Below are 13944 nucleotides of genomic sequence, written 5' to 3'. Positions count from 1 at the left end.
GCACAAATGCACAGCCAGTATAAAGAGACTATTTCGTCTTTTGTTGTTAAACGATTCATCTGTTGTTTCAAATGTTTAAACATTATGAGTGATAAATAAAAATAATGAAAACACTTGCGAAATGATCCCAGTTGGAAAAAGAACGTAAAAAAGAAGAGAATGAGACAAATTGTAAATGTTGATGTGTTGTTGTTGTTGTTGTGGTCTTCAGTCCAGAGACTGGTTTGATGCAGTTCTCCATGCTACCCTATCCTGCACAAGCTTCTTCATCTCCAAGTAGCTACTGCAACCTACATCCTTCAGAATCTGCTTACTGTACTTACCTCTTGGTCTCCCTCTACGATTTTTACCCTCCACCCTGCCCTCCAATACTAACTTGGTGATCCCTTGATGCCTCAGAACGTGTTCTACCAACCGATCCCTTCTTCTAGTCAACTTGCTCCACAAACTCCTCTTCTCGCCACTTCTGTTCAGTACATGATCATTAGTTACATGATCTATCCATCTAGTTTTCAGCATTATTTTGTACCACCATTTCAAAAGCCTCTTCTTGTCTAAAACATTTATCGTCCATGCTTCACTTCCATACATGGTTACACTCTGTACAAATACTTCCAGAAAAGACTTCCTGACGCTTAAATCAATGCTCGATGTTAACAAATTTCTCTTCTTCAGGAACGCATTCCTGGCCATTGTCAGTCTACATTTTATATACTTTCTATATCGACCATCATCAAATATTTCGCTAATAAAATAGCAACTCATCTATTACTTTAAGCCTCTCATTTACTAATCTAATTCCCTCAGCATCGCCTGATTTAATTATGCATTCCATTATCCTCGTTTTGCTTTTGTAGATGTTCATCTTATATCGTCCTTTCAAGACACTGTCCATTGTATTCAACTGCTCTTCCTGGTCTTCTGCTGTCTCTGACAGAATTACAATGTCATTGGCAATCATCAACCGTTTTATTTCTTCTCCATGGATTTTAATTGGTACTCCAAAGTTTTCTTTTGTTTCCTTTACTGCTTGCTCAATATACAGATTGAATAACAAAGGGGATAGGCTACAACCGTGTCTCACTCCCTTCCCAACCACTGCCTCCCTTTCATGTCCCTCGACTCTTATAACTACCATCTGGTTTTTGTACAAATTGTAAATAGCCTTTCGTTCCATGTATTTGGCCCCTGCCATCTTCAGAATTTGAAAGAGAGTATACCACCCACATTGTCAAAAGTCTTCCCTGTGCCTACAAATGCTAAAAAAGAAGGTTTGCCTTTCCTTAATCTATTTTCTAAGATAAGTCATAGGGTCAGTATTGCCTCACGTGATCTTCCCCAACGCTGGCTTCTACCAGTTTTTCCATTCGTCTGTAAAGAATTCGTGTTAGTATTTTGCAGCTGTGACTTGTTAAACTGATAGTTCGATGATTTTCACACTTGTCAACACCTGCTTTCTTTGGGATTGGAATTATTATATTTTTCTTGAAGTCTGAGGGTATTTCACCTGTCTGATACATCTTGCTCACCAGCTAGTAGAGTTTTGTCAGGGCCAGCTCTCCTAAGGCTTTCAGGAGTTAATGGAATGCTGTCTACTGCCAGGACCTTGTTTCGACTTATACCTTCTAGTGTCCTGTCAAATTCTTCACTCAGTATCAGGTCTCCCACTTCATCTTCACCTACGTCCTCTTCCATTTCCATAACATTGCCCTCCAGTACACCACACTTATATAGAGCCTCTATATACTCCTTCCATCTTTCTGCTTTCCCTGCCTTGCTTATAAGAGGTTTTCCACCTGAGCTCTTGGTTTTCATACAAGTGGTACTCTTTTCTCCAAAGGTCTCTTTAATTTTCCTTTAGGCAGCATCTATCTTATCCCTAGCAATATATGCCTCTGCATCCTTACAATTGTCCTCTAGTCATCCCTGCTTTGCCATTTTGCACTTCCCTTTGATCTCATTTTTTAGACGTTTGTATTCCTTATCGGCTGCTTCATTTACTGCATTTTCTCCTTTCATCAGTTAAAATCGATATCTCATCTGTTACCCAAGGATGTCTACTAGCCCTCGTCTTTTTACCTATCTCATCTTCTGCTGCCTACACTATTTCTTCTCTCAGAGCTACCCATTTTTTCTTGTACTGTATTTCTTTCCCCCATTCTTGTCAATCGTTCCCTAATGCTGTCTCTGAAACTCTCTACAACCTCTGGTTCTTTCAATTTATCCAGGTACCAACCTCTTAAATTTCCACCTTTTTGCTGTTTCTTCAGTTTTAATCTATAGTGCATAACTCATAGATTGTGGTCAGAGTCCACATCTGCCTCTGGAAATGTCTTACAATTAAAAACCTGGTTACTAAATCTCTCTCTTACCATTGTATAATCTATCTGAAATCCTCCAGTGTCTCCAGGCCTCTCCCACGTGTACAACCTTCTTTCATGATTCTTGAACCAAGTGTTAGCCATGATCAAGTCATACTCTGTGCAAAATTCTACCAGGCGGCTTCCTCTTTCATTCCTTCACCGTATTCCAAATTGACTTACAATATTTTTCCTTCTCTTCCTTTTCCTACTATCTAATTCTAGTCTCCCACGACTATTAAATTTTCGTGTCCCCTCACTATCTGAATGATATCTTTTACGTCATCATACATCTCTTCAATCTCTTCGTCATCTGCGGAGCTAGTTGGTATATAAACTTGTACTACTGTCGTAGGCATGGGCTTCGTGTCTATCTTGGCTACAATAATGCGTTCACTATGTTGTTCATAATAGGTTGACTGCACTCCTATTTTTTATACATTATTATTAAACCTAGTCATTACACGTATTTTATTGTATTTATAATCCTGTGTCCACCTGACCAAAAGTTCCTCCTACCACCGAACTTCACTAATTCCCACTTTATCTAACTTCAACCCATCCAGTTCCCTCTTTAAATTTTATAACGTGCCTGCTCGATTAAGGGATCTGACATTCCACACTCCGATCCACAGAACGCGTTTTCTTTCTTCTCATAACGACATCCTACTTAGTAGTCCCCGCCTGGAGATCCAAATGGGGGACTATTTTACCTCTGTAATATTTTATCCAAGAGGTCGCCACCATCATTTAACCATACAGGAAAGCTGCATTCACAAGGGAAAAATTACAGCTGTAGTTTTCCCTTGCTTTCAGCCGTTCGCAGTACCAGAACAGCAAGGCCATTTTCAGTAATGTTACAAGGCCAAATCAGTCAATCATCCAGACTGTTGCCCCTCCAACTACTTAATCTGTTTGATCCCAAGAAGGTTTTCCATTCAAATGTCTTACGAATTCCTATTTAAATCGAGTGAGGATAAACCATAAATACCACTTTCATGATTTTAACAACATATTTAGTGTAAAAAAATTGACGTTCCCAAAATGGAACAGCGTGAACGGGAGGGTGCAGGTACCGTGCATGGTAATACTGTGAGAAACGAATGTAAATTTTTCATATTTACGTTTATTTTTCTCACTACATAGTTGATACAGCTCATTTACAGATTATCCAAAATGTGGATGTGTAACCAAATAAGGAATAAACAAAATTAAACTGTGATTTACTGAGTTCAGTTTCAACTTTAGTTTGTATGAAACTGCTCAAAACAATTTGCATGCAAAGGAATTTTACATTTCTTACATTGTTTTGCTGTGTTCTTCTTGCACTGGCCACATCTTAGTTGTTTGCCTAATGGTACAATCAGATGATCTTGTCCATCATAGTGTACATCATTGAGCACCCTTTTATGTAAGGATTTTGGATTTAGTACTGGATGGGCAGATGATTGTCATGAGCTGTACTTTTGAAAGTAGCTGTTGACCACATACCTTCTGAAGCCAAGAAGATCGAGTGGATTGCCCTTATACTGTATTGTTTGTCTATACAACAACCAAGCATTGTATGTTGATGCAGTTAGCAGAAAAGCAAGAAGTTGGTAGCATCATTTCTTTGTTCTGAAACTAATCCTTTAGTTTACAATATTTTCATTAAGTCTGTCCACTTGTCCCATGTAAGTGTTGTAGTTACCACCTGCAGCAGGAGTAATTATATCAATAAAGTTTTTCTCACTCCTACTGTATCATTTGGATTGTCCAGTTGGTTGAACTCCAGTTCTGTTTGACATGATGATAACAATACTGTTGTCATGGTAGCGAATCAGATTATTATCGGTTACTTGGTCATATGTTCTCCCTGGAGCGTTTTTCATTTTATGAAGTTCTTGCAGAGAAGCTCCCTCTGTTCTACTTGAGCGAATTGTTCCTGTTACAGTGCAGCCCTTTCCTGTTAGTGCATACAAAAGTGGCAAGGAAGTATAGAGGTTATAAAAAAAGAAATCATATGTCTGTTCATTCTCAAATGGAAGTTTTGATACTAGGACTAACAGAACTGAACCACATACAACAAGCTCAGGTCTTGTGTTTCCTGTTGCAACACCCTGGTATGGTTCTGCTTGAACTAGGTACCCTAGTCTTGTATGAAGACAATAAATATTATAACCAAACCTAATCGGTTTACCTGCTATTTCTTACTTTGTTCCATGTCTACCATAATACAGAATCATAGCCTCATTAATACATAGCAGTCTTTCGTTATTGAAAGCTCTTAGCCACCTACTATACAAGAGCTTCCAAAGGGCTCTCAATTTTGAAAATCTGTCATATTTGGATAAGCTGTTGTTATCGCAGACATGTATGCATTTCACAATTTTGTCAAATCTTCCCCTTGTCATTGCTTTTGACACAGATAGATTATGGCAATCCTCGTTCATTTCTCAGTACATTCTAAAGGTAAAGGGTTGTAACCTGTCAGAAGAAATATGGCCAGTAATACTCTTATTTCTACACTTGACACACTGAATGATGTATCTCCCTGCTGATGAACGTAAATATTTGGGTAATGGGCTAGCATGTCAACAATAGTGTCATCATAAAACAGTTCAAGTAGCTGTACTGGTGACATTTCTTCCATCAAAAATTCTGTAAGTGTCCATGTCTTCATCTGCACTTCATTTATGTCATTCTGAGCCATCTCATATCAGCCCTCTTTCTTCTGCCAGTAACAGGAATAGTATTTGATGTAGAACTTTAGGGGCTGAGAACATTATCAACATGGGCAGCACCAGAAGCTGAACATGATGGCTCATTAGGCTCCCTATGACCCACCTGTAAAATAAAACATCAACTTTCTAGAAACTATAAATAATATTTAAAGTTACAGATAAATAATGTAAAAGATTGTAATAAGTGTATTTACTAATCAAAATCTTCAATTCATAGTACTGTCTAATATTTACTTATTGGGTAACAATGTCCCATTCACAATACTTCGTAAGTTTTGCTTCTGCAACAGATTCTAGCTTTTTGCCACTATGATTTATATCAATTTCACACTCGTCACCTGAATCTTCATCTGAGCACCATGGGTCATCAGGGGGATTTATGTACAAGTCTGCATCACAAAAATCAGTATCCTATTCCAATAATGCTATAATTTCATCGGCAGTCAACCTAAAATGCAAGTGTTTTACTGTTATTTCAATGCAACCACTCAATCCTACTGTTCCAAAAATGTAACACTCAGCTGTAATGCATTATAACCCATTGTTGAGAACAGATATGAACAAATAAAACACACGCAGACTATCATTATTGTATTTATACGCCATATTTAGAAAATATAATGTCGTTATCCACTGTCAAATATAGTAAAACTTATTTGCCCTTTCCTTGTAGCCATTTTTCCATAAACAGCAATTACTACAGCACTAACACTGTTTCTACACAGATGCTAGCAGCGCAGCTGGCAGTTTTGTGTAAAAGCAAGGAGCATGTAGAAGGCCAGCAGTGTAACAAACTTACCAGAAACTAAAATCACTGTACACAAAAAAATTACAAATTTTTGTTCCAGAAATGGAACAGTGGGATAAAATGGGTTAATATGCTGGTGCCCCTCTTCAGGAGGGGCCTCTCAGCAGATACCCCTCCGTTGTGGTTGCACCTATGGTGCGGCTATCTGTATGGCTGAGGCACACAAGCCTCCCCACCAACGGCAGCACTTGACGCCTGTAGCTTCACCGTTACACTGCACAGCATGTTATCACCGTACAGAAGTTTTCTGAAAGTCCATGACACCGCTTGTAGACGTTTCCTTGTTAGCTGACAAAGAAAGAATGACGTCGTTGAACGAATATTTCCAAACTCTAACGAATTACACATATCGAAAGCTCTTATGCAGTGATTAGTAATGGTTTGTAGGACTGACTAACGTGTCAGTAAGAAAATTCTCTTATATTATTCAATAAAAAGAAAATATTTCGAGCTGTGTTGGTATGACTACGTGGGACGAATGATGAGGGTAGATGAACGTGAAACTGATTGGTTTTGCTGAAAGCTTTTTCGAAGGGGTGGCAAGGAGGCACCCAGCTGAATTCCATGCAACAATCATTTACAACCTGATGTTTGTATAATAATAATGTTGTAGTTAGTGCTTGTGTCAAAAGCAATTGCTATGAAGAGTGTTACAAGCAACTGATTGCTACTTCCTTTCCTGAAAGACAAGGGAGTGACTACTAAGCTTGTAGGAATTTATTTTTAAAGTGACTGAAAGACAGCGTATTGAAAATTACATTTGTACATATTATCATTCCTTGAATGTTCCCTAGAAGAAAGTTTATAATAAACTAGCGCTTTACATATCGCAGCTTCGTCCGGCTAACACAGAAAAAATATATTCTTGTAAAATAACAGGTTTTCAGCGATCTCCATGCTTTTAAAGCATAGGTCTGTACTTGAAACTATGAAGTACATTGCATTTTCTGACGGGTTATTTTCACTTTCTTAAGCTGGTTTTAATAATGAAACTAATACAGTATTTAAAAATGCGGTCTCCACCTCTTACTGTTTTACTCGACCGACTGAGACGAAATCGTGGATGAACGAATCTTTTATTTGCTTTCAGAATGGTTTCCACGTTGGTTTAGGAGGTAATACACTTTACTCATACGCACAGCCTCAAAAGTGCATATGTTAATATCATATATGTTTTTATACTAGATAATAGCAAAACAAGTTTTAATCTGGGCTTAAATTGGAGAGCTGTAGAAATTTAAAAAGCTACTGAAATAAAGTGACGGGAAAAAAAATTTCAACACAAAAAATTAATTAATGTAGACTTACTAAATTTCGGGAATACAAAAGTCTAGGCACCATATTTAGATGATTAGCGCTGGTAGATCTCAGCTTAATGTAAGCAGGGCGAAAGCCATTCCAAATGTGAAATGCTTGTACATTAATAAACGTGTAACTCCCGAAATTTAGAATGCAGGCATGCAAACGAGCATCCGTTGTGTCGTACAGGTGCCACGTTTCAGTTTGTCGGATGGAGTTCCGTGCCTATTGCACATGGTCACTCAATGCAGGGACGGTTAAAGCTTGGTGTGGATGACACTGGAATCGTCTTCTGATGATGTGTTATACGCGCTCGATCGGAAATGTGATGGTCGAACAGCCCAAGGCAACATGTCGACTGTAGAGCATGTTGGGGTCACTACAGCGAGCGATATCCTGTTGGAAAACACTCCTTAGGACGCTGTTCGTGAATGTCGGTTCAACAGGTCGAGTCATCAGACTGACGTACAAATTTGCGTCAGAGGGATGCGATAACCACGAGGGTGTTCCTGCTACTATACGAAATCGCACCTCCTACCATAACTCCAGATGTAGGCTGAATGTGTCTAGCACACAGACAAGCTGGCTGCAGGCCTCTGGGCTTCTCCTAACTGACACATGGCCGTCACTGGCACCGCGGCAGAACCAACTCTTATCAGAAAACACGACAGATCTCCACCCTGCCCCCAGCGAGCTCTCTCTTGACAGCACTGAAGTCGCAAATGGCGGTGGTTTGGGGTGAGGAGAATGCACAGTACAGGGAGTTTTGCTCGGAGCTGTCCTTGAAGTAACCAATTTGTAACAGTTCATTATGTTACTGTTGTTCCAACTGCTGCTCACATTCCTTCAGCCATCTGCTGAACACGATGGTTTTCCCTCTCCATAGACCCACGTGGTCGTCTGGAGCCCAGTCCTCTCGAGACCGTGCATTCTCGTGCCCACCGTGGCCAGCAGTCATGTACAGTGGCTACCTACCTACCTGTCAAGTCTTTCTGCAATATCACAAAGGAACATCCAGGTTCCCATAGCCCTATTACAAACGCTGTGAGCTGTTGATAATAGCGTGTCTGTCGCCTTGAAGATATTCTTGACTAACGTCAATCTGCCACATCCAGTACGAAAGGTAACTGACCATCATAACAGTTACAGTGTGTATTTAAATAAATGTAATTTGTATCGTCATACGCGACTGGCGCGAAATTGGAATAGGCGTCATCATTAAGATATAGAAACACTCCTACTTTCGTTTATGTCACACAATTCTTTCTTGGCATTGCGTTTTCTTTCCCCGTCAGTTTATGTGGTCTGAGACCTTACCAATCCTCCAAAAAATGATTTTAGCTTCCAATTTTTTTACGTTCTTCAAGGAGATCTCCCATTTAGAGTCTTTTATGATGTAAGCCTACCTATTTGGTCCCCCTCCCCCCCCCCCCCCCCCCTGGAATTTAGTGCTGTTGACGCCAGTGTTTAAAATACTAAAAGTAAGCTGACATAGAGATGACATTTCCATCAACATACGATACAGGCACAGATATACTACTCGTGTACCGCTTCGGTCCGAAAAAGGTGTCCATACTGTAGTGTGACTGTAGTCTGACAGTATATACATATTTAGTAAATTCTACCTTCATACCCTCTTTATCCTTGTGAATGCAGAAAGTGAATGTTGTGCTCGCATAGAAATCTGATTCACTGACCTCTTCACCACTTTGTCGTCTGTCTTCTTGTCCAGAATTCCAGGCCGAGATACCGGTCTTCCTGGAGCACCTCTCTGACTACTGGCGGGACTCGGCGCAGCTGCTCTCACTGGGTGTCAAACATTTCTCTCAGCTGCTCGTCCCCCTCGCTTTCGAGCAAATGGTAAGTGGAGATTCTTTTCGTGTTTTATGTTATATGTACGCGGGATGAGAAAGTGATACACACAGCCACGATTACGTGGTCAGACCTCTTGGTCTGTTTACTGGCTTACGTGGCTCACACTGTCGCTGTTTCCGCCGCTCTGACTGCAATGTTAACTCACTGCAAGAGATCTGACCCCCTGTACCCTGTGCCGTTATTAGGCAAAGCAAGCACAGTGGGAACGGTTAAGGATAGCCAAGAAAATCATCCGTACCTTTCTTGTTCGTAGTTGCTCGTAACTTCCTAAACCAGCAGGAAAACTTCCTGTCAGATCCTACAGTACAAGCCTAAGCCTGATGGCCACATATTTCTTAAGTAACGGTCCAGATGTTACTAAACCGTCCTTTATCTCACTATCTGAGAATCTGCTTATTTGGAGTCTATTACTCTGTAGGTAATACGCGGGAGAGAGGGGTCAGGGATTACGGTCTGCTATAAAGATCACCTTGCGTAATAGAATTTGACAGCCTATGTTGATTTTTTAAAGGCTTCATCGTTCAGAAATAACTTGGAGAATATCCACACATGAAGAATTTAATGGGCGCAAACTTAAGCTTATGCACCGTGGACATCATGACCAACCACTACCTACCTCACACTCCAGTATTCCTGCTCCTTCTGCGAAATTACCCTGAGGTGACAAGGCACGGGGTAACGATGTGCTCACTCACTGACGGTGGTAATGTCGCGTGCACAAGGCGTGGAAGGGCAGAGCATTGGCGCAGCTGCCGACTGTACTCGGGTGATTCATGTCTGACGTGGTTATGATCGCACCACGGCAGTTAACAGGCTTTGTGCGCGGAATAGTAGTTGGAGCTAGATGCACGGGCAATTCCATTTCGGGAATCGTCAGAGAATTCAGTATCCTGCTGCCTACAGTATAAAGACTGTGCCGAGAATAGCAAATTTCAGGGATTTCCTCTCACCACGGACAATGCAGTGGCTGACACCCTTCAGTTGATGATCGAGAGCAGCGGCGTTTGACTACAGCTGTCACTGCTAACAGACAACCAGCACTGCGTGAAATAACGGCAGAAATCAGTGCGGGGCGTATGACGAACGTATCCATTAGATCCATTTATAATCTGTTTAGGGAAAGTTTATCTATAACTACCCATACACATCCATAGCTAGTGTGTGTTAACGTCGAATGTAGGTGGTGGTCACATTAATTCGACTCCATTGTGTACAAATAAATGCAACTCTCTGAACTGACTTTGTAGCTTGAGAATCGTGTGTTTGATAAGACATCAACACAACCCACTTTGCATTAATGTTATAATATGTTGTACAAAACTGAATATTTAGTCATAAGCTGGCATTAACTTAAGCATTATGCAATAGTCGCACCTACACGTGTAACTTAAAGTTGGCTGCTAATTGTGAATATTGTAAGTAATTTGAACCACCTTCTGTGTGTCTCAGGGTATCCACTCAAATGATCTGCAACGCCATGAATGGATTAACAGCATGAAACATCTGAGAGACATGCTGCACACGAAATTAAGCGGCTGGGTTCATGATGTGCAATCCGTCAGCGAGCAGATGGCGCACTACAAAGTGGAAGAACACAAGAACAGGCCTGGGACTTATATACTTAGGTAAAAGCAAGTATACTTTGTAACTTTTGTCGAACTAATTAAGATTCATGAATTTTTATTCCATTCCTTCCCCTCGTACGTATTTTTTACTGTTACGTAAACAGCTGCGATAATTTAATTCAGGACTGAGCAGAAAATGTGACTAGTGGACAATAGTCAAATACCGTTGCTACCAGATACTACATAAGTTTACATAATTTATGGAAACAGTGAGAACCTCTGAAAATTTGTGGTACTTGACACATAAACCTAGTATAGAGGTCAAACAGGGCTAAAACAATTTGTCTAATCGAGGAAAGTCATGCTAATAACGTGTATTTCCACGTCTAGCCTAGATGATGGCACCAATTAGGGAAGGAAGAGCGTACAAAAGTTATATTAATCTAAGGGCTAACCAGCGATAACGATTAAACAAAAGATGAAGAGGTGTCGATGGGAGGGTGTGGGGTGGTAATTGGTCATAGTTTTCATGTCTTACACTGTGACGTGCGGTTTTAAATCCGCTCATAGCACAGTGCATAAATACTGGAAGATAGAAGTGAGAGGTACAACGTGTATGCCTCTCCACCACTGGGCGTGTGGGGTCACGGAGTGGCCAGCTTGGGATTGTCGAGGATGGCGAGTGTGTCTTGGAGGTGCAGGGCGAAAAGTTTTACTATACTTACGACGACCCCTTTGAGTGCGGGGTGGCAAAAGGCCAATGATGTTTGTGGCATTCGACTCCTCACATATTGTCTATCATGCAACCACAATATTGACTGCCAATGGCAACAGGGGTGGGACTGGAGGTCTCCAGCTGCGAGCACAACATGAGGCTATGGAACATAAGTGAACTGCTTAGTCAACGAGTAACTCGCAATAGTGTTACAATGCTAGTGGTGCTGATATGAAGCAGAGCAATGGCAACAATTAAGAAACAAACATTGTAATATATCTACAACAACACTTCACGAAGTTGATGATTCGTCAGAAAGAAACACAGGGATTTTTGCAGAGTGAGAAAGAAGTGGCAGATGAAATATTAAGACTTCTGCAAGATGATTCAGTGGGATGTGTGGCATCGTATATGTTTGACTGTACAGCTGGTATAAATAACGAGTGCAATGATGATAATATGTGCTTAACAAGTGAAACTGATACTGAAACGAGTCCCAGCTATGTAGTTCATCACACTTTTAGGGCAGGGAGCCAGAAATCTCGGCTCCATTGAAACGTAGTAAAGGCAAATCGTTGTCCAAGGAGCGGGTATTAAACATAATAACATACATCGAAGATCATCCGCAGGATAGGAATAACGCAACTGTGAATAGGTTTCGAATAATTCCACAGCAGTATGACCGTGTTCTGCATAAGAAAAAGGACAAATATTCAGGGTAGAACAAGAAGCACTTTTTACAAAAACTGATCTCCGCGCGTTTCAAGGTTTCTTGATAAGATTTATGGGATGTCCATGATAGTTACCTACTACATTATGCACATCAAATTGTGTGTGACGTAGATTACAGTGATTTCAAGGGAAGTAGTAGACGGTAGCATAACTTGAAACAGTGCTATAGAATTGGAAGACATAAGATAACGACATTTCAAACGAAGTGTCCACTTGATATGCACAGCAAAATACGGAATCGACCCGAAAATTTGTAGATGATTATTCTATCCTTCAGTAAGGAATTTGTTTGAAGAAGAAATGCATTTAAAAGGAATCCAGGAAATTAGAGGTACTAAGAGAGTTGTGTCAAAGTCGAGTAAAATCAATGCCTCAATACATTAGTATACAATTATACCGATTGTTTAACTTGATGGTAAATCGGCTATAAAGTTATTTATTGTGCTGCGACAAGCTGAAGGTGCTCTGCTCCCTACGACTCTTTCTCGTGTGTGTGATCTTGCAAGGACAGTAGGATATATTTATGTCACAGAAAGCAAGAATGGAATAGCGGCGTAAGAAAACAACAGCAATGGTAAGAGCAGTGGTTTGGGCCAATCGCTGGTCCATTTAACTTGCTTTTGCTTGATTCCTCGTCTCCAGATAAAAATCATGCTCCTTTAGAGCAAACTATTCCTCCCAAAAAATGTGTGACATTGCATTTCACACCACCTGGAACCACTGTGTAAATTCGACCTCTGGATGTCTGCTTTTTGCACGTCTATAAACCATATTATAGCACTTTCTGGAGCTATGTCTTCAAGGATATCAGTTTCACAATAAGCTCTTCGGCGTGCTGTTCTGCATTAGGCTGGATGAATCACATTCCATCTGTTTTCACCACCCTATTACACCAATATGATTCTGTATGCTTTCTTTAAGAGTGAATATGCAGTTGGACGTCCTTTTCGGCTTGTAACCCCAAAGAAGTTCGCCTTGGATCTTGATGGTTGGCACCTCTTTGACGACTATGACGCACTATTTTTCATTTGGTGTTCATAGTGCAATTTCATGGTTTGCTTTTAACATGTCTTGAATATCGACAATGTCTGTCTGTGAAGTATAATGCATATGTGCCATTAGAAGTATGATCTGTGCACCTCCTGGACACTTATTTTCTGTCACCCTCCTGATGCACATGGTGAGTCATTTGCAGCTAATGTTCTTCCTGTCAGAATTGTTAACACAACGCTTTGAAATTAGCTTTACTAAAGACTGAAGTTGTGATCTTGGACTCAAGAGGGTCCTTGTTAGACTGTCAGTCAGGGGTTGATTATTGAGAAAGAGAGGGTAATGTTGAGTGGATCATGGCTGGTAAGTCAATAGAAAGCTTGCCAGTACTTGAGTTTATAGTTGGTATACTCAGAGCTTGTCTGTCGTCAGTTCAGGCGTCTTTTTGTATGAAGTATATTGCTGTGGCATCTCTCTAATTCCCAGTGGCGAGTTAGTGTGTTCAAGACATTGGTGAGCAAGGAGGAACAGTAGTACCCATGAGATTCTTTGAATATTTCAAGACGTCAAGGATTAGGGAGAATTTAAATGGGACTGATAGCTGGGATGAGTGTGTGTGTGTGTGTGTGTGTGTGTGTGTGTGTGTGTGATAGTGACTTTCGTTGAACTTTGCTGCAGGAAGGAATTTGTATCGGATATACCTTCAGGATATGGAGAGTGACAAGGTATTTTCTGATTTGAGTCTGTACAAGCTTCTAGTAAACGTCCTAGATTTTATGGTACTGTTCTAGAATTATTTTACGTGGGTTATTGTGGGGTGGATATGAGATGGAGTGAGAATAAGGGTTGACTTTTGCATGAACTCGTGATCACTTTC

At 40.5% G+C, this 13944-nt stretch overlaps 1 protein-coding gene across 1 annotated transcript in view; it reads left to right on the top strand.

Moving 5' to 3' along the window:
• The window catches only part of LOC124591157, a 61739-nt gene that overhangs the window by 15214 nt on the left and 32581 nt on the right, over positions 1-13944 (top strand). Inside the window, exons 3-4 of the mRNA XM_047131708.1 lie at positions 8923-9050; positions 10515-10690. Of these exons, the coding sequence (XP_046987664.1) occupies positions 8923-9050; positions 10515-10690 (304 nt within the window). The remainder of the gene's footprint in view (positions 1-8922; positions 9051-10514; positions 10691-13944) is intronic.

This window comes from Schistocerca americana, unplaced genomic scaffold, assembly GCF_021461395.2.
Source record: "Schistocerca americana isolate TAMUIC-IGC-003095 unplaced genomic scaffold, iqSchAmer2.1 HiC_scaffold_81, whole genome shotgun sequence".
Taxonomy (NCBI): Eukaryota; Metazoa; Arthropoda; class Insecta; order Orthoptera; family Acrididae; genus Schistocerca; species Schistocerca americana.
Note: the sequence above shows the minus strand (reverse complement) of the source record. Positions and strands in the feature narration are given on the sequence as shown.